General features: G+C 42.9%; 3 protein-coding genes and 1 pseudogene across 7 annotated transcripts in view; 3 read left to right on the forward strand and 1 right to left on the reverse strand.

Moving 5' to 3' along the window:
* Positions 1 to 39: 39 nt before the first annotated feature.
* LOC122333634 (ellis-van Creveld syndrome protein) lies at positions 40 to 8,299 on the forward strand. Of its 5 annotated transcripts, XR_006248650.1 has the most exons (20): positions 40 to 374; positions 618 to 695; positions 834 to 920; positions 993 to 1,231; positions 1,885 to 1,957; positions 2,474 to 2,698; positions 3,747 to 3,899; positions 3,963 to 4,167; positions 4,253 to 4,392; positions 4,476 to 4,574; positions 4,664 to 4,876; positions 4,970 to 5,079; positions 5,150 to 5,282; positions 5,436 to 5,633; positions 6,335 to 6,440; positions 6,721 to 6,823; positions 6,917 to 7,001; positions 7,693 to 7,774; positions 7,872 to 7,974; positions 8,280 to 8,299. XR_006248650.1 is itself a non-coding variant. In XM_043231337.1 (19 exons), the coding sequence occupies exons 1-19, from the start codon at positions 192 to 194 to the stop codon at positions 7,880 to 7,882; spliced, it is 2,523 nt and encodes an 840-aa protein (XP_043087272.1). In that variant the 5' UTR covers positions 40 to 191; the 3' UTR covers positions 7,883 to 8,113. The 5 variants fall into 5 exon arrangements, 2 of the variants coding, with proteins under 2 accessions (XP_043087272.1, XP_043087273.1); XM_043231337.1 differs by lacking the exon at positions 8,280 to 8,299 and having other exon boundaries at positions 7,872 to 8,113; XM_043231338.1 differs by lacking the exons at positions 6,917 to 7,001; positions 8,280 to 8,299 and having other exon boundaries at positions 7,872 to 8,113.
* Positions 8,280 to 12,376, forward strand: cops6 (COP9 signalosome subunit 6). Its single transcript, XM_043231341.1, has 10 exons — positions 8,280 to 8,408; positions 9,417 to 9,542; positions 9,642 to 9,773; positions 9,867 to 9,955; positions 10,027 to 10,089; positions 10,175 to 10,222; positions 10,923 to 11,037; positions 11,258 to 11,350; positions 12,011 to 12,111; positions 12,193 to 12,376. The coding sequence occupies exons 1-10, from the start codon at positions 8,342 to 8,344 to the stop codon at positions 12,331 to 12,333; spliced, it is 975 nt and encodes a 324-aa protein (XP_043087276.1). The 5' UTR covers positions 8,280 to 8,341; the 3' UTR covers positions 12,334 to 12,376.
* An 840-nt stretch (positions 12,377 to 13,216) lies between these two features.
* Positions 13,217 to 15,079, reverse strand: LOC122333646 (annotated as a pseudogene).
* Positions 15,080 to 17,172: 2,093 nt separating this feature from the next.
* The window catches only part of LOC122333627 (cohesin subunit SA-2), a 15,987-nt gene continuing 8,006 nt past the window's right edge, over positions 17,173 to 25,153 (forward strand). Inside the window, exons 1-17 of the mRNA XM_043231324.1 lie at positions 17,173 to 17,234; positions 17,405 to 17,477; positions 17,565 to 17,658; positions 17,999 to 18,118; positions 18,190 to 18,286; positions 18,875 to 18,951; positions 19,489 to 19,693; positions 19,941 to 20,092; positions 20,198 to 20,395; positions 20,502 to 20,600; positions 21,375 to 21,454; positions 21,629 to 21,736; positions 21,828 to 21,912; positions 22,274 to 22,376; positions 23,174 to 23,274; positions 24,616 to 24,708; positions 24,877 to 24,969. Coding sequence (XP_043087259.1) covers positions 17,452 to 17,477; positions 17,565 to 17,658; positions 17,999 to 18,118; positions 18,190 to 18,286; positions 18,875 to 18,951; positions 19,489 to 19,693; positions 19,941 to 20,092; positions 20,198 to 20,395; positions 20,502 to 20,600; positions 21,375 to 21,454; positions 21,629 to 21,736; positions 21,828 to 21,912; positions 22,274 to 22,376; positions 23,174 to 23,274; positions 24,616 to 24,708; positions 24,877 to 24,969 — 1,731 coding nt within the window. The 5' untranslated portion in view covers positions 17,173 to 17,234; positions 17,405 to 17,451. The remainder of the gene's footprint in view (positions 17,235 to 17,404; positions 17,478 to 17,564; positions 17,659 to 17,998; positions 18,119 to 18,189; positions 18,287 to 18,874; positions 18,952 to 19,488; positions 19,694 to 19,940; positions 20,093 to 20,197; positions 20,396 to 20,501; positions 20,601 to 21,374; positions 21,455 to 21,628; positions 21,737 to 21,827; positions 21,913 to 22,273; positions 22,377 to 23,173; positions 23,275 to 24,615; positions 24,709 to 24,876; positions 24,970 to 25,153) is intronic.

A 25,153-nucleotide genomic window follows, 5' to 3' on the forward strand; every position in this document is an offset into this window, starting at 1 on the left:
CGACGCCGCGCCTCGATTGGCTGCAAACTCTGCTAATCAAAAGTAACAGTACAGCGGGCAGAAGAGGAAAGTATGGTGTTACTTTGTATCGCGCTCGTTAAAGCGTGCTTTAATCTGGTTTGCCAACCGCCATAAATCAACCGAAGAAGAAGAAGAAAGCAGTCTTTACTCGCGTTAACCGTGTGTTTGAAATGCGTTTTAACGCCTCGCGGGACTCGTGCTCGGAAAGCGTGTGGATTGAAGCATCAGAGCCGCGGGGAGCGCCCTGGGGTCCGGTAACGGGTGCCGCGGCGTCCGGTGCGAGTCTCGCGCTCATCGCAGCCGCGCTGCTCTTCCTGTGCCACCGGAAACAGCTGTTTAACGTCCCCGCGCCGGTGAGAAACGCTGCTTTTATTCTTGGCGTGATTATTGCAAAGAATTGCATACCATTGTGTATGAAATGTGCTGTATAAGCAGAGACAGAGCTCTGTTGATTTTATATAAAGGTAAATAACATGAATACAGAAAAGTTTTCTTTTGGTTCTTAGTCAACTGCAAGGCCACGACCAATCGGAAGTTCTGAATTGTTCATCATATGCTCTGTTAGTTTGATGGAGAGGCTGTTGTTGTGTCTTCAGGTGTGTGAAGGTCTGCGGAGGCGTCTGGAGGAGAGCGACTGTGACAGCAGGAGATCAGCAGAACCTGCTGGAGGAGCCGTACGTATCCTTAACTTCTCCTTCATCCCATCTTCACCTCACAATCACCCCATCATCATCATCATCAATCTCACTATTATCCCATCTTCACCTCACCACCCCTCCATCCTCATCTTCTTCTGTTCTGGTGGTGTTCAGGAGCAGCATCAGTCAGCGGTGAACAGCGACGTGGCGGCGTTTGCTCTGAAGGCGAGGGTGGTGTATCCCATCAGCCAGAGATTCAGAGTGAGTCCTGATCTGCTCTCAGTCAGAGCTTCAGTCCCGGCTCGTTATTAACCTGTGTTTGATGAATGTTAGCCGCTAGCGGACGGAGCCTCCAACCCCTCCCTCCATGAGCTCCCCAAGCGCCAGGCCCCGCCCAGCCAAGACTCCGCCTCCTCACTGGCTGACGATTGGCCGAGCCAAGAGAGGGATGATGATGATGAAGATGAAGATGAAAGTGGTCATTTTCTCTCCTCTGCCCCTTCATCTAAAACACACTCCAGTCACGTGTTCAGAAGAGTCCAGCACTACCCACAAACCCCGGGTCATTCCCGGTCAGTCACACACGCTCACATCGGGCTGTGCGATATTCACCAATAATAATATCTTAATATTTTGGGGGATTTTCTAGATGGCAATAATGATATGCGTGTGTATCCTAAACTGACTCCTAAAATTTTTATTAATAATTATTATTGTTGTAAAAATAGAGAAAAACAGCTAATATGATGGTTAAAAAAATAATGTAAATATATACGTGAAAATATTTTTATATAAATCTTTTTTTTTTTTTTTTTTTTGGAAGCAGATGATTTTTGTTGTCTTAATTTTAATTTCTTTGTGTGAAATTGAATTTTTCCCTCAGTTTTTAAATGAGAAAAGTACTTTGATTGGCTTTCGGTCCATTGTGTTAAACTCTTTATCACTAAATGTAAAATAGATAATGAGTAATATGATAATAACAGTATTTTATCTAGAGATCTTCCTATTTTCATTTCTTTTCATTTAATTTATTAGGGTCACTTATATTTATATTTATTCACTTCGCGCATGCTTTCATCTAAAGCAGATGACAAATATGAACAGCTATTCATCTCGAGTAGAAACACTAAAATGTACAAAAAGAGAAATACTGAGAGATTTAAGAAGCAGTAAAAGCACAGAAGGTTTGCGCTGTTTCCCTAAACTCTGTGTGTTTCCGCTGCAGGCTGAGTCTGCTGTGTGTGACTCTACAGGATCTGCAGAGAAACACATCTCATCTTCAGCAGCAGAAGTTCAGGGTAAACATCAGCTTGAAGATTCACCACAACTCACCAGAGAGTGGCTTTTATTCATTTAGCAGATGTTTTTCCACTTAAAAAATAAGAATTCATCACGTCAAAGCAACAATATTAGCAGTACCACAGACTTGGGCTGTCAAATAAAAATTTTAATTTCTAATATTTGTCAAATTCAAAATATGTCATTGCATTATAATCTTTTTAATTCAAATAAATAATGTTTTGAATTCAGTGCACATAGAGCTGCTGCGTCATTCGTTCAAAATACTGCAGAAAAATAAAAGCTCAGTGCAGAGAAGATCTTGTTTATGGCAGAACTATCACCATCTGAATTTTTTTTTTCCCGCGAACTAAAATGAAGCCTTATGAATCAAATATCAGTAATATTTAAGTACAAAATTCTAATGTAGTTTCTTAGCCATAGACAGATGAAAAGCAGGTGATAGAAGTGTGTGTGTGTGTGTGTGTGTGTGTGTGTGTGTGTGTGTGTGTGTGTGTGTGTGTGTGTGTGCAGGTGTGTTCCTGCAGGTCCTGAGAGTGTTGATGTGTGACAGAGAGCAGGCAGACGTCATTCACCAGCAGCCGGTCAGATCGGACGAGTCTGATGTCCTGCAGGAGGTGGAGCTGCTGCTGAGGGGCGTGTCTGAGGAGGAGGAGGGGGCGGAGACAGAGGCGGTCATGTGTTCGGTCGAGGAGGTGGAGAAGACGGGCCGGGAGCAGCTGGAGCGCTCGCTGCAGACGGTATCACATCGTTCAGATTAGACTAAAAGAAGGGAGATACTGAGCTCGGTCATGTGGAAAAAAAACGTATTTTTATTTCAGAACGTGTTAATTGATTCTCAATTTTTACTATTTTTAACTGGTCAACTTGAAGATGGCTACAAGATGATAGAAGATGTTTCAAGTAACACTTTATTATTAAAAGTGCCCCAATTATGCCATTTCCAACATTGCCTTTCATGCATTGTGTAATGGAGCTGTATCTGAAAGTGCACGATTTTGTCTCCCAAAATAAAGAATTGAATTTAAACGAGCCTTTAGTAATTTTTAAATCCTACTTCCAAGATGACTGTATTTCACATCTTAACACATTTGAATAATTGCAAGCGTTTTTTTCACCTTCCATGCATGTAAAAAAGAGACTCCAAAAACAATATTAAGAGCCCTAAAATTGCATAATAGCAGCAATTTAAATGGAAAATTCAGTCACACTTTATATCAGGTGTCTTTAACTACTATGTACATTGTACTTATTGTGTTCATACTGTAAACACTTGCTGTTACTGAGGTGGATGTGGTGAGGTTAGGGGCAGGTCTGGTGGTTTGAGTAGGTTTAAGGTGTAAGGGATGGGTCAGTGTAATTATAAATGAAATATAGGTATTTTTAAAAGCATGAGTACAATGTAAAAACATGTATGTACACAATAAGTGCATCGGTCCAAATGATTAATTCAATGTAAACACCTAGTTAAGGCCCCCTGAAATAAAGTGTGACAAAATTCTATTCCAAGTGCTACACACACGTTAAAAATATTAAACTTAATTATATGTGCAACTACAACTACTCTACACAAACTTTTATTACATATATTTGGAAATAATATAAACAAAATACTTATAAATTAATAAATTATTAATAAATATTATTTGTTTGTTTGTGTGGATGTGGCTCTGTGTGTGTGTGGATGTGTCTCTCTCTCTCTCTGTGTGTGTGTGTGTGCGTGTGTCTGCGTGTGTGTGTGTGCGTGTGTCTGCGTGTGTGTGTGTGTGTGTGTGCATGTGCGCGCAGTCATTGAGTTTCGCGAAGCAGCTGGAGCGTCTCAGACAGACTCTTGGCTGCAGGTTCTCCGGGGGCGTGTCAGAGGAAGTGATGCGGGGTGTGATGGACTGTCTGCGGGTGATGGAGGAAGCTCTCTCCGAGGCTCAGGAGTTTGTTCTGAAGGTGAGGATCTCGTGCTGCAGGCGTCAAACTCAGACTCTGAATCACTGAATAACTGTCTGACAGATGCTGCTGCAGCGGTTCGAGTGCTGGCTGGAGGTGAGCCACAGCCTGCGAGAGAAGACTGCCCTGCTGAGACGGGAGGCGGAGCTTATGCTGGACGTCACTGGCCAATCAGTGCGTGAGTTGAGAGCCGATGGACAGCTGGAAGAACAGAGTCTCTGTGACCTGGAGACTTCAGTGAATGAAGCGCTGGAGCAGAGCACTGATGGTACGACTCACGACCAACAACACCTCTGCTCCTAAACCTCTTATTACACCTGTGTGTGTGTGTGTGTGTGTGTGTGTGTGTGTAGAGATCAGACGTCAGACTGAGGAGGTTGCGCTAGATTGCTGTCAGAAGGTCTGTGTGAAGAGGAGGAGGATGATGAAGGCTCAGAGCTCTGAGTGGAGTCGTGTGTTAGACTCTCAGACAGACGCTCATCTCATGATGAAGGTGAGAAAAAGCCCTGACTCTCTCCGTCTCTCCGTCCGATCGTCCGTCCGTCTCAGTGTCTGTGTTTCTCAATGTCTGCGCAGGTGTTTGCGGAGCTGCAGATCAAACACTTGCATCAGAGAAGAGAATTTGAGCTGCAGCAGGACACAAGAATTACTGACGCTCTGTGTGAACTCTGGATGGTCAGTGTGTGTGACACATATGACGTGTGAATCAGAAGTGTGTGTGTGTGTGTGACATGTATCAGCAGTGTGTGTTTATTGTCTCGCAGAGCTTGTGTAGTAAGTGCAGCAGACACGTTGCTGATCTGTGCTCAGAGTTTGTCCTGAGAAGCGCCACTGCAGGCTCCGCCCCCACTGCAGGCCACGGCCAATCAGTGCTGCAGAGCATGAAGCTCACTGTGACCAATCAGATGCTGCGAGAGGAAAGACACGCCCACACACACCTGCGCACGCTCAGAGAGCAGCTGCAGCAACGCAGACAGGTGAAGCAGTTACATGCAGAATCCTGACGAGCATTATGGGATGTGTTAATGGGCATTATGGGATGTGTTGACGAGCATTATGGGATGCCGCAGGTGTGGACAGAGGACGAGGCTTTGACTCAAGCATGTCTGGATCACTTTGGAGAGCAGCAGCTTGAGGTTGTCACGGCAACAGTTTCCAGATGTTCAGATATGCAGATGAGGTGAGTCCGTGACCGATTGAGCAGTTCATTGGTTATTTGATCAGTCCATTGATAGTTTGATTGGCTGCAGTTGTGCTCTAATTGAAGAGCAGCAGCGTCTCTTGGTTCTGGAGTTTCAGAGAATTTTAGAAGCTCGATGCTTTTACCTACGATCTGTGAGAGAGATGAAGATGAATCAGCTGACCATACAGACGGATACACAGGTACACACACACACACACACACACACACACATCTTTAGATTGGCAGTGTCCTCATAAACCACCTTCATTTTAATACCCATGTCATTAAACTACAATTGCCAACCCACTCACTCACACACACACACACACACACTATCTCTCACTCACTCACAGGACTCCTGGGTCGCCATGGAAACGGCCTCATCTGGTGTGACTGTGATTGGTCAGAATCTTCTGCACGAACAGCTGTCGGAGCTGGAAACCACTGCTGATGTGCTGCAGAGACACGCCCACTTCCTGGTTGGCCACGCCCTCTTGCGTATGGCGCACGTGCAGATGGGCGGGGCTTCTTCTAGAGACAGACAGATGAAGGTCAGTACAGCCAATGCTTTATTCAAAGTTAAATTTGTCTAATGTGAGTTTGAGCAGTACATTGTGTGGCATTTATAGCTATACGAAAGCAACAATAGATAGTCTACCTCAGATCTTGAAAATAAAGCAAAGATGTAAGTTAAAACTATGAAGACCAACCAGTGAGTGTATTCTGTAACGGAGATCTTATCGGTCACTCATGAACATTTAGTATTGTTAAAAAATATTAAATATTGCTTACTTAGATTGTGAATGCATCCATTTGATTACATGTGCAGGATGCTTCCAGAAAGGCTCCGCCCACACATCTTCTGATTGGTTGTGATATTTGTTTGATTCTGTCATGTCTTATGTATTTATGTATGACGCTCAGTATGTGTCACTTTCGTTCATAACATCTTCTGTGTATCTGAGTGTGTGTGGTGTGTCTGAGTGAACTACACTTGATGGATTTAGTGAACTGGGGCCCCAGGCTAACATAAGCACGGGGCCCTATACAGTGCACACAGCTCAACTCTGCTTCTTCTTTGCTGTGATGAGTGCTGCTGCACAATAAGGTGCCCCAGAGCTGTGTCCGGTTTTTTTTTTTTCATGTACTTGTTATAATGGGATTCTTTCATTTACATTTCTACATTTAGCTCATACATGAATTCACCATGACTGAGGTAAATAATGAAGAAGTCGTGTCTGTGTGTCTGTAGGAGCGGCTGATTGATGGAGTGTGTGAGAGCGTCTACGTGACGCATGACTCCGTGACGTCTCTCGTCCGTGAATATCAGTCCCGGGTCCGGAGCCTCAGCACCGCTGGTACGAGTCAGGCTCATTTCAGCTAAAGCTCTGTCAGTTATTTTACTTCAGTTCAGTTTATAATTCCATTTAAAGTCAAAGGAGACCATAGAAAACAACGTTTGAGCAAAGATTCATGTTTCTCCTGTAGAGTGATCTCTGATACCTCATTCTTTTGTGTGTGTGTGTGTGTGTGTGTGTGCGTGTGTGTGTGTGCGTGTGTGTCTGTGTGTGCACGCACGCATGTTTGTGTGTGTGTGTGTGTGTGTTTGTGTGTGTGTGTGTGTGTGTGTGTGATTAGAGCAGACAGATGCACAGGCAGAGAGAACCGTCTGCACTAGAGCTCCACATAAAGAACTCATCAACTGGACCAGAATATCCACATCTGATGAACTACATCACAGGTACACACACACACACACACACACACAGAAAATAAATAAATAAATATAAGACTATGGACATTTAATTATAATGACACACACTTATGTGTTTAGGGATGTTGAGCAGAAGAGGACGTGTGCAGCGGAGTTTAAAACGGATCACAGTTCAGCACAAATAAACCCCTACATTCAGATCAGAGTATGTCCTCGAAGCCGTCTGTCTGTCTGTCAAGTCACTGTCAAAGGGGTTTTGGAAACAAGGAAATGGTGTTTTGTTCTACTCAGTTTAATTTTAGACTGCAGCAAAGTCATATTGTGTGAACTAGGTGACTACCATCTGATCTAAATACAAGCTGAGAAAGTAAGAAACAGACTAATATTAGCGTAGACACCATTCTTTTTATGATGTAAACAAATACATTGTGTTTTATGAGGACTGTTCCCGCTTCTGTCAAGTTTTAGACTGTGTTCTAGATTATTATATGTGGGGTTTTAGATCTGATAATTAACACCTGCTTTTATCTGAATTTAGCATTAAGAAGTTACTCATCATCCAGCTTTTTATATCGACTATGCATTCTGTTAGATTCTCAGTTTGGTGTGTATCAGAAATATAGAGCTGAGTATCATCAGCATAGCAGTGAAAGCTAACACCATGACTCCTGATAATATCTCCCAGAGGTAACATGTAAAGTCAGATGAAGAGCCTTTAGCTCAATATATCACACACTATGCAAAAAATTGTCTGTTTGTTTGTCAGGGGTATGACATTTCAGGTCAATAGACAGATCCTGCAGTGCTCAGGTGTGTGTGTGTGTGTGTGTGTGTGTGTGTGTGTGTGTGTGTGTGTGTGTGTGTGTGTGTGTGTGTGTGTGTGTGTGTGTGTGCAGAATGAAGAGGAGGCTTTCATGCGTCGCCTGGCGTCTCTAGCTCGAGTGTCTCTCAGCAGCGTGAACAAGGATGATTCTTCAGGTCAGAAACACATCTGAATAGTTGATGATCATCTGTGAAGAGCATGTCAGTCACCGACGGCCTTTCTTTGGATTTCTTCTCTCTTTCATTCACACAGAAACCAGCTGAAGATCAGACCAGCAGAAATGAAGAAATCTCCTCACGTTTCTGCTTCTGAGGATCTTCCCCAAAATTTGTCATTAAAGAGAATCAGCGCCATGGTTTAAGTTGCACAGATTGTAAATTAAAATGTTTATTACAGCCTTTTATGACAATCTTTATACCTGGTTTAAGGCGATTCATTGTGACTGTACTTTTGTATTTTGTCTTCGTAATAAAGGAAAACATCAGCAGTCCAAAGTTAAGCTTTTTTATTTTTGAAACTAATGAATATTAGTGATGATGATTAAACACAAATAGCTGTGAGACTGCAGCTTATTTTGTATTTTTTTAAGGCAGGGATATTAAAATGAAACGATGTGAGGGAAAAATAATGTTTTTATTTATATTTTTATGTGGATTAAAGACGTTTGGTGGCGCTAATGCGCGGAAACACATCAATAACTGCCAGCGAAGAAGAAGCTGCGCATGCGCGGTGGTCAGTCAGCCAAAATGGCGGCGAGTAACGGCGGAGGAATGGAAGTGGACGCGACAGGTGAGAAAAACACACTTTAGCGCCGCTGAAGGCTCTTTATTACGACAGGTCCACGTTACTAAACATAAAACCGACATGCAGTCACTGCACTGAGATCACAGATCGTCTCTAGCTGTTACTGACTGACAGGTTTTGCCTCCATCTACATTTTGATTGGTCAGGAAAGCTAATATGTCCCGCCTCCTTGTTCTGTGATTGGCTGCGGCTCAAATCTGCTGCTGTTTGTGTTTGATAATAACAACATTGTGTTTCTGCTTTACTTGAACACCAGTCGATATATTCTGAAGAATACATGTGATAGTTCTGTATTAGCGTCATTAAAATGTGTCCAAATGAAAGGAATGACTTCGCCTCAAGTATCAAACTAACGAATAAAATAAGTCGATATTTCAGAATTAACATGTTCTTGCTACTGAAGCTGCTCAGACCGTTTCTCACAGCTTTCATTTCAGCTAAACACAGCTTTGTTTTCCTAACGTTTTAAGTTAATGTTATCTAAAAAAAACATCGCTACGTTACGTTATTGTTAACGTTACGTTTTATCATTTTATAAACGTCAATATCACGTTTGAAAATTGTCTGAAGTGGATAGTAGGTAAAACTCTCCGTGAACAATATATTAATCATGTTTGGTGAATGTTATTAAAGACCAGATTTGAGCAAAAGGTTTGTCTCTGTAACTGGAAGAAAGTTTGCTCAGAGTCACACACACTTCCTGAAGCAGAAAATCAGTCACTAAGCAGCGCAGGTATATTTGTAGAAACTGATAACAGTATATTGAATGGGTCAAAATAGTCATTTTTTATTTCTAAAAAATGTTAAAACGTCTTTGATTGGTAATATGCATTGCTAAGAGCTTCATTTGAACAGCTTTAAAGGTGCTTCTCTCTCTCTCTCTCTCTGTGTCTGTGTGTGTGTGTGTGTGTGTGTGTGTGTGTGTGTGTGTGTGTGTGTGTGTGTGTGTGTGTGTGTGTGTGTGTGTGTGTGTGTGTGTGTGCGCGCTGGCAGCGAGCCCCAGTGTGATGGCGTCTGGAGTCACAGGCAGTGTGTCAGTGGCGCTGCATCCTCTCGTGATCCTGAATATCTCTGATCACTGGATCCGGATCCGCTCTCAGGAGGGAAGAGCCATGCAGGGTGAGTGTGTGTGTGAGAGCGACTCACAGAGAGAACCCGTCAATGAGTGAAAGCAGTCGAGTGTGTGCTGGTTTAGTAACGTCTGGTGTGTATTTGCAGTCGTGGGCGCTCTGATCGGAAAACAGGAGGGCAGAAACATTGAGGTGATGAACTCATTCGAGCTGCTGTTTCACACCGTCGAGGATCAGATCCACATCGATAAAGAGTATTACTACACTAAAGAAGAGCAGTGTGAGTAACACACACACACACACACATACACACATTCATGTCCTAATGTCTGAGTGGTGTGTGTGTGTGTGTGTCTGACGTTTTCTCCATCAGTTAAGCAGGTTTTTAAGGACATGGAGTTTCTGGGCTGGTACACGACTGGCGGCGCTCCGGACCAATCAGATATTCACATTCATAAGCAGGTGGGTGGGGCTGAGGATGAACTCCTCCCATCAGTGTGTGTCGTATTGAAGCTGTGTGTGTTTTTTTGTAGGTGTGTGAGATCATTGAGAGTCCACTGTTCCTGAAGCTCAACCCCATGACCAAACACACTGACGTGAGTAAAACAAACACACACACACACACACACAGATCACAGAATGTGTTTTTGAACCCTGACCTTTGACCTTTTGTGTGTGCAGCTGCCAGTCAGCGTCTACGAATCTGTGATTGACATCATCAGCGGAGAGGTGAGTGTGTGTGTGTGATTATAATATAATAATAATAATAATAATACTCATTACATTATTATTATTGCTCAGCAGAACAGGAGATATACAGATGAAGTGCTTGATCAGTTTTATTTTTCTTATTTGTTTAGTTTTAGTCAAACTTACTATAAAAACATCATCTTATCAGACCTGTCCGCCTTATTCCTCCAAACTACACAGAACCTGTTTTACACCTCCGTCCACTCACTTCAAACAAGATTCATCCAGTCAAGAGTTTTTTTCTGCTTTGCATGTAAATAATTTCTGTGTGTTTTATTTCTTTTGGCTCTGATTGATGTGAGGTGACCCATACTCTGTCTTAGCACACACACACACACACACACACACACAAGTCCCCTTTATGTAGCGCTTTTTACAAAACCGATTGTGTCAAATAGAAGAATAGAGTGTTATTAATGTATAATGACAGGATTAAACTCTTCACCTTCAGAGGTGACATGGTCTAGATCAGCTCAGATTCAATAGGATCAGATCAACAATAACTGCTAGAAATGAAGTCAGAGGAGGATTTCTGATCAGGAACCGAATTCAAATCTGTGCATCTTCAATTAATAAATGCATTATTTGCATAAACGATGTCTGAGAAAGTGTGTGTTAGATCCTTCACCTGATCTTTTGTTGGGAGGTCAGAGGTCGTGACTGTTTGTCCTCTTTGTAGGCGACTATGCTGTTTGCTGAGCTGCCGTATACACTAGCCACGGAAGAAGCAGAGCGCATCGGAGTCGATCACGTCGCTCGCATGACCGCCATCGGGACGGGAGAGAACTCCACTGGTACACACACACACACACACACACAGAGAGACACACTCACACTCACACACACAGAGACAGACACACACACACACACACACACAGAGAGACACACTCACACTCACACACACAGAGACAGACACACACACACACAGAGACACACACACTCGTACATGTGTACACACTCTCACAGACAGACACAGGAGTGTGTGTGATTGAGTTGTGTGTGTGTTTCTGTTAGTGGCGGAGCATCTGATCGCTCAGCACAGTGCTATAAAGATGCTGCACAGTCGTGTGAAGGTCATCCTGGAGTACGTCAAAGCAGTGCAGGCAGGTGAGTTACTCACACACACACACACACACACACACTACACTGACGTCAACATTTATAGAATTTTGGAAATTTTTTTTGTTTGATTTTTGATATTCGCTTACATTTTGAACATTTTTTTTCTTGAAATGTCCAGTGTGATTATATAATGATATTAATGTTTTACTATTATTTAAGACCAGGTTGTGGCTCGTTTGCAGTTCATTGGTCATCAGTTACTGAGCTGCTTGAGCTGATAAAGAGAACTGCATCTTACACATCTGTGTTATTAACAGCCACACACTCTGTCTGTGTGTGTGTCTCTCTGTGTCTCTGTGTGTGCGTGTGTGTGTGTCTCTGTGTCTGTGTGTGTGTGTGTGTGTGTGTGTCTGTGTGTGTGTGTGTGTGTGTGTGTGTGTGTGTGTGTGTGTGTGTGTGTGTGTGTGTGTGTCTCTGTGTGTGTGTGTGTGTGTGTGTGTGTGTGTGTGTGTGTGTGTGTGTGTGTGTGTGTGTCTCTGTGTGTGTGTGTGTGTGTGTGTGTGTGTGTGTGTGTGTGTGTGTGTGTGTGTGTGTGTCTGTGTGTGTGTGTGTGTGTGTGTGTGTGTGTCTCTCTGTGTGTGTGTCTTTCTGTGTCTCTCTGTCTCTCTGTGTGTGTGTGTGTGTGTGTGTGTGTGTGTGTGTTAGGTGAGGTCCCGTTCAATCACGAGATCCTGCGGGAAGCGAACGCTCTCTGTCATCGTCTGCCGGTTCTCAACACACTCAAGTTCAAGACAGACTTCTATGATGTGAGTGTTTCTGAGGTTTGATTGAGACGAGTCCCACAGCGAGTGTTTGACGAGGTTGTCTCGTGGTTTCTCTTCCTGCAGCAATGTAATGACGTGGGTCTGATGGCGTATCTGGGAACCATCACCAAAACCTGCAACAGCATGAATCAGTTCATCAACAAGTTCAACGTTCTGTACGACCGGCAGGGCATCGGCCGGCGCATGAGGGGCCTGTTCTTCTGAGCTCCTGCTGCTTTTTGTGTTAATAAACCTCATCTGTGTCACATCCCTGTTTGTCTTTACTCCTGTGTCTTCAGATCTCACACACAACCACGTTTATTTCTATAGTGCTTCATTTTTCACTGCATTTTGTCCAACATAATAGTTTGAACTTTATTTATAGAGCATTTCTACAAAAGATAATTTAGCATCATTAATCAGGTTTTTGCTCAAGTTTTTTTTTTTTTTTTTTTACTGATAACTTTATTTTAACCAGTGGGAATAAAACACTGCATCTTTATTCTCAGAGTAGAGAGAAGCCTTTTTAGAATTTACATGGCAAACATCCTAATTATTATTTTAACATGATATTTACAAAATTTTTCTCATGTGAGTGTAATTCAAAAAACTGTGCTATTGGTTCAAACAAGACTATTTTTAATAATAAAGATCTCATACCTGCATGCTGAGAGATTCATCAAGACATTTTAATAGCTTTTATCAAAACCAGCAGCACAGACGCCACACGGTTAATGACAGGGTGTGTGTGTGTGTGTGTGTCTGTGTGAGTGTGTCTGTCTGTGTGTGAGTGTGTGTGTGTGTGTGTGTGTGTGTGTCTGTCTGTGTGTGAGTGTGTGTGTGTGTGTGTGTGTGTGTGTGTGTTTATTGCATTTCTGATGCTCACGCTGCAGAACACTAAACACTAACAGCTGTGAAGCTGCAGCTAATGAGGCTCGAACCTGCTGGTTTAGTGGTTTAACCTGCTGGTTTAATAGTCTTCACGAGCGTCTGCTTCCTGCAGCCTCAGCTAAGCCAAAGCCGCTGGAAGCCAGACAGCGTAGCAGCTAATGCTAACGGGAAGGAGACCAGAGGCCGTTTTGTTTGAATGGGTGTCGATGGTGAACAAACAGCTTGTTCTTTATTGAACTGATAGCCAGAATCAGCTGATCTTAACAGTTTACACTAAACAATACTTTTGGATTGAACTATTTTAAGGGTTTACCACAAAACCGAAATGTTTAAAAGACAAGAAATTTTCACGACAGGTGGGGTTCAGTTTACGGCACTTATACATTCCTGTGGTTTCTGTATGGTTTCTGTGGTATTCTGTAATTTGCTGGTTATTAATAAACGGTGATAAAGACCGAGTCATCTCACTATAGTCAGGATTCAGGACACAGCGGTGAACACTACTCCATACTTTATTCATCTTTCTTTACATCATTTAATGAGAGAAGCAGCGAGGCTCTAGGCGCTGTCTGGTGTCTCAGCCGCGGGGTACACGTGTCGGAGCGGGTCGTACAGGTCCGAGTGGTAGTTGTAGGGATAAAAGCGGCTGTAATATGGGTGTGGGGGTTTGTGTGGCCCTGGCCCCGGCTCCGGCCCCGGCTCCGCCTCCGCCTCATCATCCTCCAGCACCGGCGGCGGCGGCGGGGGGGCTTTCCCCTTCACGGGCCGCGGAGGCTGGTCAATCAGGCAGTCCGGGTCCCAGTACGGGTCGCAGTCATACTCCATTCCCTTGAAGACCATGGGGGCAGGTGGAGGGGGCGGGGCCGGATCGGGTTTCTTGGAGGGGCGGGGTTGGGGGCAGGGCCTTGCAGCTTGCAGGTGGGGTGATATCTTGGGTCACACAGCACCGGCACGGCTCCGCTCGGCATGTACACGATGTGCGGCTTACACTGAGGGTCTTTGCTGTTGCACAGATAGATCACGTCAGCCTGTGAGGTGGGCGGAGCCACAGGGCCTTTGACTGCGGCTGGGGGCGGAGCCGGCTTGCAGCTCTTGTCTTTGGCCGGGTCACACTTGGGAAGCGGAGGCAGAAGCGGGACCCCTAGCTTGCTCTGGAAGTACGAGGCGTTGGGGCCGTAGACCTGCTCCAGGTGCCTCATCTGCTGGTACAGCATGCGGATCCGGTCGATCTCGTACAGCTGAGAGCCAAAACATTCACTAGTCAGAGTTTATACATGTGATAAGAGCTGTAAGTGATGTGTGAGGGTCTGCCGTGGTCTTACGCCCTCCGTGTGTCCGATGCTGCTGTAGTATTTGTAATACGCCTGGAAATCTGGACTCTGCCTGTGCCAGCGTGGATCGATGCTGCGTCTCGGCCGAGAGCCGGACAGGAACTCATTTGCCTTGTTGGAGTCAATACTGACTGATGCAGCATCTAACACACACACACACACACACACACACACACACACTGAGAAATATGTCTTCAAGACATAAACGATCAGATCATTTCAGTGAGTACAGACATGTTCACCTTCCTGTTTGAGGATATTCATCAGGGATTTTGCCTCGAGCTGACCTTGAGTAAAACATTTTAGCACAATTTACCTTCAGTATAAAATATACAAAAATAGACAAACTTGCTTATGCTATGGAGAAATACACAGCACACGAACAAGAACAGAATGAAAGCTCACATGGCATCAGCAGAAGGAACGCAGACAGCAGCTTCACCGCAGACATCATGACCTCTGACCTGCAGACATGCATTATTATGTTTCTCAGCATGAACAGTGGAGCAAGGAACAAAGTCAGGAGAAGCTGGTTCAGCTGTAGCTTTAGTAAAATCCCCTCTAAGTGTTCCTGGAGCAGGGTCACAGGGTGCTCACTCACCTGTCCCGTGATGCCTCTCTCCCGTCACTGAGCGCACGCAGGTGACTTTATACCTGCCCTCCGCCGCTCTGCTGTCACTCACTCGCGCTCAGCGCCGCTATTGGTCAGATCCACAGAAACCACGCCCACTTGCTGCGCCTGCTTTAACTTCTACCGCGCGAACAGCAGAAATAATAAAGATTCAAACGTTGAACTTTTGCAGTGTGCGTTTCCTCAAATATAACGGAACAAGTAACATGGATAGTTTGATATTTAAAACACTCATCTTTCATCAGTGCTGTCGCGTGTGAGCGGCCGTCGCCGGATTATTATCGGTTTAGTTAAAAACAGATGTCTTCCGCCAAGCTGAAACTTTAAAAGCTGCTAATAAAACGACTTTTTGCAGACACGACACATTCCTGCAACTTACATCCCCTTGTTTCGCTCTTATTTTCATCCTAAGCACAAAAAATCTCAAACAGGTCTTCACATGCAATTTAAGAAACACTTTTGAAGCTAAGGGGTATTTTATGTTCTCGTGATGGAAATGAGGCGTGGAGGAAAAATAGCGTAGAAAATAGGAACAGAACTAGGAGAATGTGCAGGTTTTTTATTGATTCAAACGTCAAGTTAAAGGTCTATACTGATTTAGTGAAAACTGGGCAAAGTTTGAATTCTTTCAAATGCCTTTCATGAAAATCTCATGTTCTCTTTGAGATATTCTCTATTCTCTAATCTCTAATATGGCCAGTGTCTAGAGTCTAAAGTGTCCAGTAGAAATTATTTCGTTCGATGTTCCGATTTTCACTTATACTTTCATTATTAAAAATAATCCCCTTTCACTTAACACACTGATAGGGAATAATTTAATAAATTAAATATTAAATAAATTAAAATAAAACCGCTTTGGTAGTCTTGGGACACGGAAGAAACAGTTTACAATAATGTTTATTTTGTTTTATTATTATTGTTTTCATTTTTATTCAACGACATTAGCCATAAACTAATCCTAAAACACACTTCTAAAAATATATTAATTTTAACATTTACAAGCAAAAATATTTAATGTCGCCCAATAGGCTAAAGACACTTAAACTTTATATATATATATATATATATATATATATATATATATATATATATATATATATATATATATATATATATATATATATATATATATATATATATACCATACGAAAATTTGAGACTTTTTAAATTATGCAGTTATGCACATGTTAATACAAACATATAGGTCTCCCATAGAACATTTTTTGAAAGAGGGTATACAAGTGTGGGTACAAAATGGGTAAATAATAATAAAATAATAAATAGTATATGCAAATAAAACATTTCTCTAACCAGATTAAGTATATAGTAGTTCATGTTTTTTTTAGCTTCTGTGTTTCTAATTTTATGCAAAATTGTACCACATTTTTATATAAAACCTTTACAATTTGACTTAGTTTAGGCGCTGATGTATTGATGTACAAAATCAGGACAAATTCATCCAATCAGACTTCACTCTGCTCAGACCTTAACCAATTATTGTTCAGACCACCGGAGCCAACAACCAATCATTTTCCAGCAAACCAAGTGCTCTGCCTAGTAACAGTTGGCTGTCACTCACACAGATCAATAACTTCACTTCGCCTCCGATAGTGATCAATTAGTGGAAATCTTCAGAAGTTGTCCGTTTATTGATTCTGAGGTGAGTCGTTCTTTATCGAGTTAAAATAAATTTAGCCACAGGTTCCGATTCTGTGAGGTAACGTTAACAGAACTCATATTTCTCCTGTTGGTTTAGCTTCAGCTTTATTTCACGTAAATTGATTTGATCATTTTTTGGAAGTTTAGAAGGTTTTCTTGATCCTAACGTACAAGTTTGTGTGGGTTTCCTATTTTTTGTGGATTAAGTTACTTTGGTCTATAATAGAGCAGCTCTAATGTAACTATTAAACATGAGGTAAACTGAGGTAAACAGAATCGTAGTGATTATATGAGGCTAAATATGAAACGTGCCATCACAATGTGTTCATTTGGTCAATAATCAACCGATTTCTCAGTGGCTTTAATAAAGAGTGGCGCGGGGCAGAGCAATTAAAACTTAAGATCTCGAGAGGCGAGGACGATTTTTTTCTATTAAACGTCCCGCCAAACGAGTCGCGAGAAATCATCAAAAGACGCGTTTTCTGGCGTATCGCGGCGTCATTACGTAAACACGCAAAGTGACGCTCGTAATTAGAGAGTGAACAGTGCCGGAGATGAACGTGCTTCTGTTATAAACTCATTTCAAGTCATCGTTACTAAGTTCTTTCTGAGAGGTTTGAAATCAAATATGATATTACCCTTGATATTGAAATCGCTATTTTTATAGCTATAATGCAGGTTAAGAGGGTCATTCAAAAATAGGCTTTTGTTTACGCAAGTAAACAAAAAAAACCCTAATGTAAAAGTGAAGGGAGAGGTTTGTTACACACTGTCTGTATCACAGGTCATAGTGAATGTGCTGCTGACCGTCCGCTGATCAATAACTGATTTATGAACAGCATGGATGAGCTGTACAGGTAAACTGAGAGACCTCACGCATAAGAGTGCTTTCACTGATGATGTCATCATGCTCCTGACCACCTGTGTGTGTGTGTGTGATGCAGTTCGGGGGATGAGGATGTCTCTCTGACTGGAAGCGACTTTGAGTTCCAGGTAAAATCCTCCAAGAGGAAACTGAACTCAAATCAGGGATCATCAGTGAGTACACACACACACTCACACACACACTCTCTCACTCACACATGTTTGTTTTGTGCTATATTTGTGAGGACTCTGATAGACTTGTACTGTATTTATACTGACCTAACAATATTTTTATGGCCCTACACCAACTCTACCCCTAAACCTACTAAACCTAAATCTCAGAAACCTTTTGCTTCATTTAGCATTTTTAAAAATGTATTTCCCTTGTGAGGACCGACCAAATGTCTTCACAAGGTCAAATGTCAGGTTTTACTATCCTTGTGGAGACATTCGGTCCTCACAGCTGTAGCAAAACAAGCACACACACAGTATAAATGATGTTCTTTCTCTGGAGTCTCCTAAGAGGGTCTGTCAACCGTCAGTCAGTGGCTCCAGCCAATCACAGAGCCCGGTGGAGCCCCGCCCCCTCCGTCATCTGTATGAAGCAGTGCGGTCCGGACGAAGTGCACTGCTGGTAAGACACCACCCATGCTGAAGATCGGGGGGCTGCATGTGTTCAGTCCTCTGATTGGCTGTCTCTTTTAGACAGTGATAGATGATTGGCTAGAGGAGTACAGAAGAGACAGAGAGGCGGGGCTTCTGGAGCTCATCAACTTTGTGGTTCAGTGCAGTGGCTGTAAAGGTAACGTCGGACACAAAGATCACGTGTGTTTCTGACACCTTGTCCAAACACTCACACTTTTACTCTTGGCCCCTTTAGACTGTCCCAGGTCTTAATAAAATGCCCTGAACACACACTAAATACTCCAATACTAGAGCGCTACTATCCATCATGTTTTCATGTGTTGGAATAATCATGAGACTTTTTTACCTAGATTTCACAGAAACCTGTCCAATGTATATTAAATATTAATATTTATATAATATATTTAAATAATATATATAACAAAGTGTTGCATGTTTTTTCATGCAAAGATATGTATCTACAATATTTACAACTGCTTTTTATCACTTAATTAGAAGCACCTCAAATGAAAGTGTGTCATGTTATAGGGACTATTGAACAGATATTTAGTTTTTAAAGCTGCAGTCCATAACTTTTGTCACTCTAGCGTTTCATAAACATAACTGTGTGCGTTTTGTGGAAGAACATTGTAAAGATGTGTCTCATCAAGTAATGAAATGTCACAACACACTTGTGATTCTTAGCAAATACATGATATAAATGCTTGAAAATATGGGCCAGAATCAAATGACTGCTGTGTTTCAGGAGTCGTGACCAGAGAGATGTGCAGGAGCCTGCAGAACGCCGATATCATCAGTCAGCTGACGAAAGAGTTTAACGAGGTGAATCAACTGGTTTTGACTCCAGCCGTATTGTTTCCACGTAGAACTGTGCCACATTTACCATTGCTCTAGAACATTTAGTTCTGTTTAATCTAACAAGAGCAGCGTGAAATAACCAAGAGAGTAATAGACAAACAAAACAGGAGCAAGGAGCAGGTTCTCTCTCTCTCTCTCTCTCTCTCTCTCTGTCTCTCTCTCTCTCTCTCTCTCTCTCTCTCTCTCTCTCTCTCTCTCTCTCTCTCTCTCTCTCTCTCTCTCTCTCTCTCTCTCTCTCTCTCTCTCTCTCTCTCTCTCTCTCTCTCTCTCTCTCTCTCTCTCTCTCTCTCTCTCTCTCTCTCTCTCTCTCTCTCTCTCTCTCTCTCTCTCTCTCTCTCTCTCTCTCTCTCTCTCTCTCTCTCTCTCTCTCTCTCTCTCTCTCTCTCTCTCTCTCTCTCTCTCTCTCTCTCTCTCTCTCTCTCTCTCTCTGTCTCTCTCTCTGTCTCTCTCTCTCTCTCTCTCCGACACACATACACACACTCTCTCTCTCTCTCTCTGCAGGACTCGGTCAGTTATCCTCTGGTGTCGGTGGGCTCTCAGTGGCGACGCTTCGCTGAAGGCGTGTGTGAGTTTGTGTCTCTGCTGGTTCGAGGCTGTCGTAACAGTGTGTTGTACGATGATTTTCTCTTCTCGTCGTTCATCGCGCTGCTCACGGGTCTGGCCGACTCACAAGTCCGTGCCTTCAGACACACCAGCACGCTCATCGGTGAGTTACTGTAGTCTATACTCGTGTGAATCAGACCAAGGACAGCAGTTTCTTTATCCTTCACTACTGTATAGTCCCCAGTATTTCTACATTTCTAAATCATGTGTCCTTCATGTTAGGATGTTAGAACTTTTATTGTTCTGTTTATTAACTGTGTTGTGTAATTTTGATGCACAATCAAGAAGTGTTTAGTATCTTGCTGCGACAGGGTTGTGATCCATCTTCTGGTGTGTGTGTGTGTGTGTAGCTATGCGGTTGATGTCGTCGATCGTCTCCGTCGCTGCAGAGGTGAACACTCAGGCACTGATGACCCAGAGACGCTGTGAGCTGGAGAAGAACAAGCCGGCTGAACACAGAGCCTTTGACCGAATAGAAGAACTAGAGCACTCTTATAGAGAGGTTCAACACACACACTTTATAGTTTCAGTAATAAGTGAATAAGTCTTTTAAAAGTTACGTATGTCGAGTGTGTGTGTGTGTGTGTGTGTGTGTGTGTGTGTGCAGCTGCTGGAGCATCAGGAGGACTTGCGCTCTTTGATGAACGGGATCTTTAAGGGTGTTTTCGTTCATCGGTATCGGGACAGACTTAGTGAAATCCGGGCCATCTGCATGGAGGAGATGGGGGTGTGGCTTCGAGAAAACCCCGCCTCTTTCCTCAATGACGAGCACCTCAAATATGTGGGCTGGATGCTGCACGATAAAGTGATTAGCATACAAACACACTGATGTGTGCTGCTCTGACAATCAGATCCAGGCAAATATACAAATCATACTGCACTGATTGATCGTGTGTGTGTGTGTGTTTCAGCAAGCTGCTGTTCGACTGCAGTGTGTGTTGGCTTTACAGAAGCTTTATGTGGAGAAAGACTTCATCAGCCATTTAGAGCTCTTCACCAGCCGCTTTAAGGTGAACACACACACACACACACACACACACACACATCTGTGTAATCACGTATGAATGCTCTGTACTAGTGACTGAACTAAACTAATGAACTAATTGAACCGCAGGAACTAGGATCAGTTTATGTTCTGGATGCTCCATTTTTAGGAACTAAATTAGCTCCTACTTCAGAGTAGTGTCTAAAACAGTTCTAGGAACTAACACTGTGTTTCCACTGCATGGTGCGGCCCGGTACAGTTTGGGGGGTTTCCACCAAGAGCAGTACAATCTGCTAAACACTGATTGGCCGGGGAGAATCGGCACTACCTGCATCATTGAACTTGTGTGAGACAAACACACAGACCTGCTAGATTTAAATCTACCATAAATTAGCTGCTACTTCAGAATAGGGTTTAAAACAGTCCTACATTCTCTCTGTTATAACGAAACCCACGACACACAACAAAAGCAGCTCTGATCACAACGTCCTCTATTCACTGTTTTTTGATGTTTGTTAATGACATCGCTGTCGGACGCTTTAGTGCAAACACAAACAGGAAAACGACCCGAGGGAGACATTAGTTCTCTAGGAACTACCCTGATAACTAGTTCCAGAACTAGTTACTAGCAGTACACGGATAAACCCCCTAGTGTCTCCAGGCCAGCGGCTCATCCTCATGTTCATACTCTGTGTAAAGTGGTATATGATTGTATTAATTCATCATTTTTGGGGGGCATATTCTACATTTATATTCCGGCTGCTGGAGTTTGTTGTTTTAAATGCGTGTGTCTGCTCAGGAACGAATTCTGTGTATGATTCTGGATAAAGACTCGGACGTGGCAGTGGAAACGGTGAAGCTGCTGCTGCTCATTAAACAGTGAGTGATGTTAAACTGTGTGAGATGTGTGACTCCTTTTGTGTACGTGCACCTGAAGTTGTGTGTGTGTGTGTGTGTGTATGCATGTCTGTGCGTGTGTGTGTGTGTGTGCATGTGTGTCTGTGCATGCATGTCTGTGCGTGCATGTGTGTGTGTATGCGTGCGTGTGTCCAGGCAGACAGATGAAGGTCTGAGTGAGGAAGAGTGTGCTGCTGTGTATCCACTGGTTTTTGCCACACACCGAGGTCTGGCCTGCGCAGCCGGAAGATTCTTGTACCACATGTATGTTCATCTTCATCATCTTCATCCTCATCATCTCTCCAAAACAATCCGCCACCAGCGTCATGTGTCTTGTGTGTGTGTGTGTGTGTAGGCTGTGTGCTGTGTTAGATGGGCAGTCAGACAAATGCAGTGCTTCTGTCCTTCATTTGTTGGCGCATTTCTTTATTGAGAGCGAGGTAAACCACTAACATCCCATCATGCACTGCTCACACGCTTCTGTCTTCTCACAGGTCACATGATCATTGTGCTGTTCTAGTGAGCATAAATGTTTGACTGAAGAATGGATGAAAGAGTTTTTTTACATTTTAATAATAACAATTATTTCTTCTGAACACCTTAGAAATGAGTCCGCAAGTTTGATTTAGCCTTAATAAGAAAACTGAGTATTACTTAAAATAAAGTTTTTAATGCTTTTCAGTGTTGTTGTTAAAATAATTGTCAGGTCTAGTAAAGACCCATCAGCCACTTCTGAAGACGTTTTTGACCCAGATGTTCTTAGTGTTTGATCCTGTGTGTGTGTGTGTGTGTGTGTGTCAGTATCATGAGCATGCTGCGTATCTGGTCGATAGTCTGTGGGATATTGCAGGGGTGGAGCTAAAAGACTGGGAACTGATGACATCACTACTGCTAGAGGAAACTGGTGAGTGTGTATCCAATCTTTTGTGTCTTTTGTGATTTTCTGAGCACTTTGTGCAAATGAAGGTGGCCTGTGTGTGTGTGTGTGTCTGTGTGTGAACCTCTACAACATCTGGAGTCAGTAGCGCACATCATGAATGGCTGCCCAGCATATAAAGGACTGTATATCGCAAGACATGACAGACTTGTTGAGCTTATTGCCGCCCAGATCCCCTGTGGGACTGATGGACAGTTGTACAAACATACTATGGTACAGCCACATTGGTATAATTCAGTTGCGAACATCTTTTTAGGTATTCCCAACACACCAGATATTGTTTACATATCCCAAACTAGTAAAACAGTCATTTATTTTGAAGTGTCATGTGCATTTGATTTGTTTATGGAGGACTCTTACTGTACAAAGATTCTGAAATATCAACCTTTACTATCTGCCACTGAGAGCCTGGGTTACAAGAGCCGACTTATTGTGCTTGTGTTTGGCAGCTTGGGTCATGTACACAGGCTGGTTGTTAGTGGACTTTGTATTGGGGGGCTACGGAAAACAAGGGCTAAACAGCTAGCAAAGTACTGCTCTATTTCAGCTGTCATAGGAAGCATGTATATTTGGAAAAGGCGTTGTTTTTTGTACCCTTGAAATGGTAAACTCAAGGTAGTGTGCTTATTGTTTAAAAACGTGTTGGAACTTTCAGAAGATTTGATTCCCAATGAATTTACCTGGTAATGTGGAATCAAATAAAGCATATAATCTGTTTGTTTTTCTGTCTGTCTGTGTATCTGTGTGTGTGTGTGTGTGTGTAGGCATGGAGGACAAGCTGGAGAGTGCTCTGATAGACATCATGATGTGTGCAGTGAGACAGGCTGCTGAAGCCACGCCTCCCAGCTCTCGAGCGCAGAAGAAGGTGAGACTCGATCTGACACACACACACACACACACAGAGCTCAGCCTGACTGACTCAAGTTCAGAACAGCAGCTGGTTTATGAGTGTGAGCTTGCTTTTTTTCACAACAGTAAAAGGCAGATTTTTTTTTTATTAGGTGTTCTTTCGTATCTTGGCCAGTGCTGTCCTCTAAACAAGTGTGTAAAGTCAGGGCTAGCAAAAATAATACAGTTACTGAAAATATGGGTGTGTTTAAATTGCTTATTTAAAAAAAAAAAAAATCACAAGGATAATAATAATAAGTCACAAGCCCAGTGCTCTCAGATTAGAGCACACACACACACACACACTCCTGTGATGACTGTCATTTCTTTATCCTCTAATTCTAAGAAATGTGTTGCATTTGAATGCAGTTATACTTTTTTTCCCTTTACAGTCAGTTATATAGCTGAATTAGTTTTAATGTCAAACAGCAAATATTTCAGCAAAATGTATATTTTAGTTTTCTCTGTTAATTGTGATATCAGTCAGAGACATTCGGATCCATTTGCTAGTTCTTTATTGAGAGTGGCCTAACAGGCAGAGAATAGATAACAGCGTCAGGACATGGTTGAGGCAGCTAGAGTCAAAGTCAGGGAATCCAGGCAAAGGGTCAGAGAATCAGAAAACAGTCCAAGAATCAACACAGGGAGACATCAGAAGAGTATGAACGCTCAGAATTATCAGCCGAGGCAAAGATAAGACTTCATAATGACTGAGAGGCTGAGCTCAGCTTACAGTCTAATGAGGTACACCTGGGCAGGTAATCAGTCTAGGGTGAAGGGCCTTATGTGAAAAGTAGTTCTGGAAAGTTTTGTATTCAGCGGAGGGTTCCCTCCGGTGGCCATCAGAGAGAGCCACAGAGGAGCGGTTCATGACCGATATAGTGTGCTGTGTTCAGCGAAGCCCGTGAAGTTCATCACCTCCATTGATCAAAGCATTCGGCTGTGAATGACATCACCTCCCATACAAACACACCCCCTAGTATTGCCCCGCCCCTCACCTTGATTGACAGCACTCATGCAGACATCGAAAAGGAATTGCATTTGAGTTTTGGCAGGTTATATGCACGACGCAGAGAAAAAGAAAGCGCAAATATGTAATCAAATAAACTTTAAATATGTCAGGCTCATAAGACATGGGATATACAGCTGCAAAAGGACTTCGCTTGTTCATGTGAAATGTGTCACTGCATGTTCATGAAATCAAACAGTAACTGCATTTGAATTATATCACAATTTATGCATCCACAAATACAGTCCTCAAATTCTTCTGTGTGTGTGTGTGTGTGTGTGTGTGTGTGTGTGTGTGTGTGTGTTGTAGAACCTGTCAGCGCGGGAGAAGAGGCTCCAGGTTCAAGATCGGAGACGCATCACAAATCTTTTCATCCCCGTGCTGCCTCAGTTACTGGCAAAGGTGTGTCTCTGAGATGATGATGATGATGATGATGCAGAAACCTTCACAATAAACACAGTCTTCCTCAGCACACACAGTTTTATCACTGGTAGAATAGCAGAAGGGTGACATGTTTCAGTACAGTCAGTCAAATGTAATGTGTGTGTGTGTGTGTGTGTGTGCTGTCAGTTCTCAGCAGACGTGAGGAAGGTGAGCTGTCTGCTCCGAGCACCGCTCTTCTTCCAGCTGGAGGTTTACGGCACATCGGGACGCCTGGAGAAAGTACTCTGATTGATCGCTTCATATTTAGTTATTCATACTTTTATATGTCTTGATCATCAAATGATGCTTGAACTGTCACTCAGTATTTCAGTCTAAATATGTATATTTGTGTTCTTGACAAATATTATGAACTTCATTTTGAGGCTGAAGATGTTTTTTTCAGATTTGGGAGTAAACGAGGTGT

The sequence above is a fragment of the Puntigrus tetrazona genome, unplaced genomic scaffold (genome assembly GCF_018831695.1).
Source record: "Puntigrus tetrazona isolate hp1 unplaced genomic scaffold, ASM1883169v1 S000000302, whole genome shotgun sequence".
Classification (NCBI taxonomy): Eukaryota; Metazoa; Chordata; class Actinopteri; order Cypriniformes; family Cyprinidae; genus Puntigrus; species Puntigrus tetrazona.

Bases quoted from the DNA above. Each gene is read 5' to 3' on its own strand.
- LOC122333634 (XM_043231337.1), top strand. From the start codon at position 192: ATGCGTTTTAACGCCTCGCGGGACTCGTGCTCGGAAAGCGTGTGGATT. The intron at 4,393-4,475 runs GTGAGAAAAAGC...ATGTCTGCGCAG, and splicing joins ACGCTCATCTCATGATGAAG to GTGTTTGCGGAGCTGCAGAT. The intron at 5,283-5,435 runs GTACACACACAC...ACTCACTCACAG, and splicing joins CCATACAGACGGATACACAG to GACTCCTGGGTCGCCATGGA.
- cops6 (XM_043231341.1), top strand. From the start codon at position 8,342: ATGCGCGGTGGTCAGTCAGCCAAAATGGCGGCGAGTAACGGCGGAGGA. The intron at 9,956-10,026 runs GTGGGTGGGGCT...GTTTTTTTGTAG, and splicing joins ATATTCACATTCATAAGCAG to GTGTGTGAGATCATTGAGAG. The intron at 11,351-12,010 runs GTGAGTTACTCA...TGTGTGTGTTAG, and splicing joins CGTCAAAGCAGTGCAGGCAG to GTGAGGTCCCGTTCAATCAC.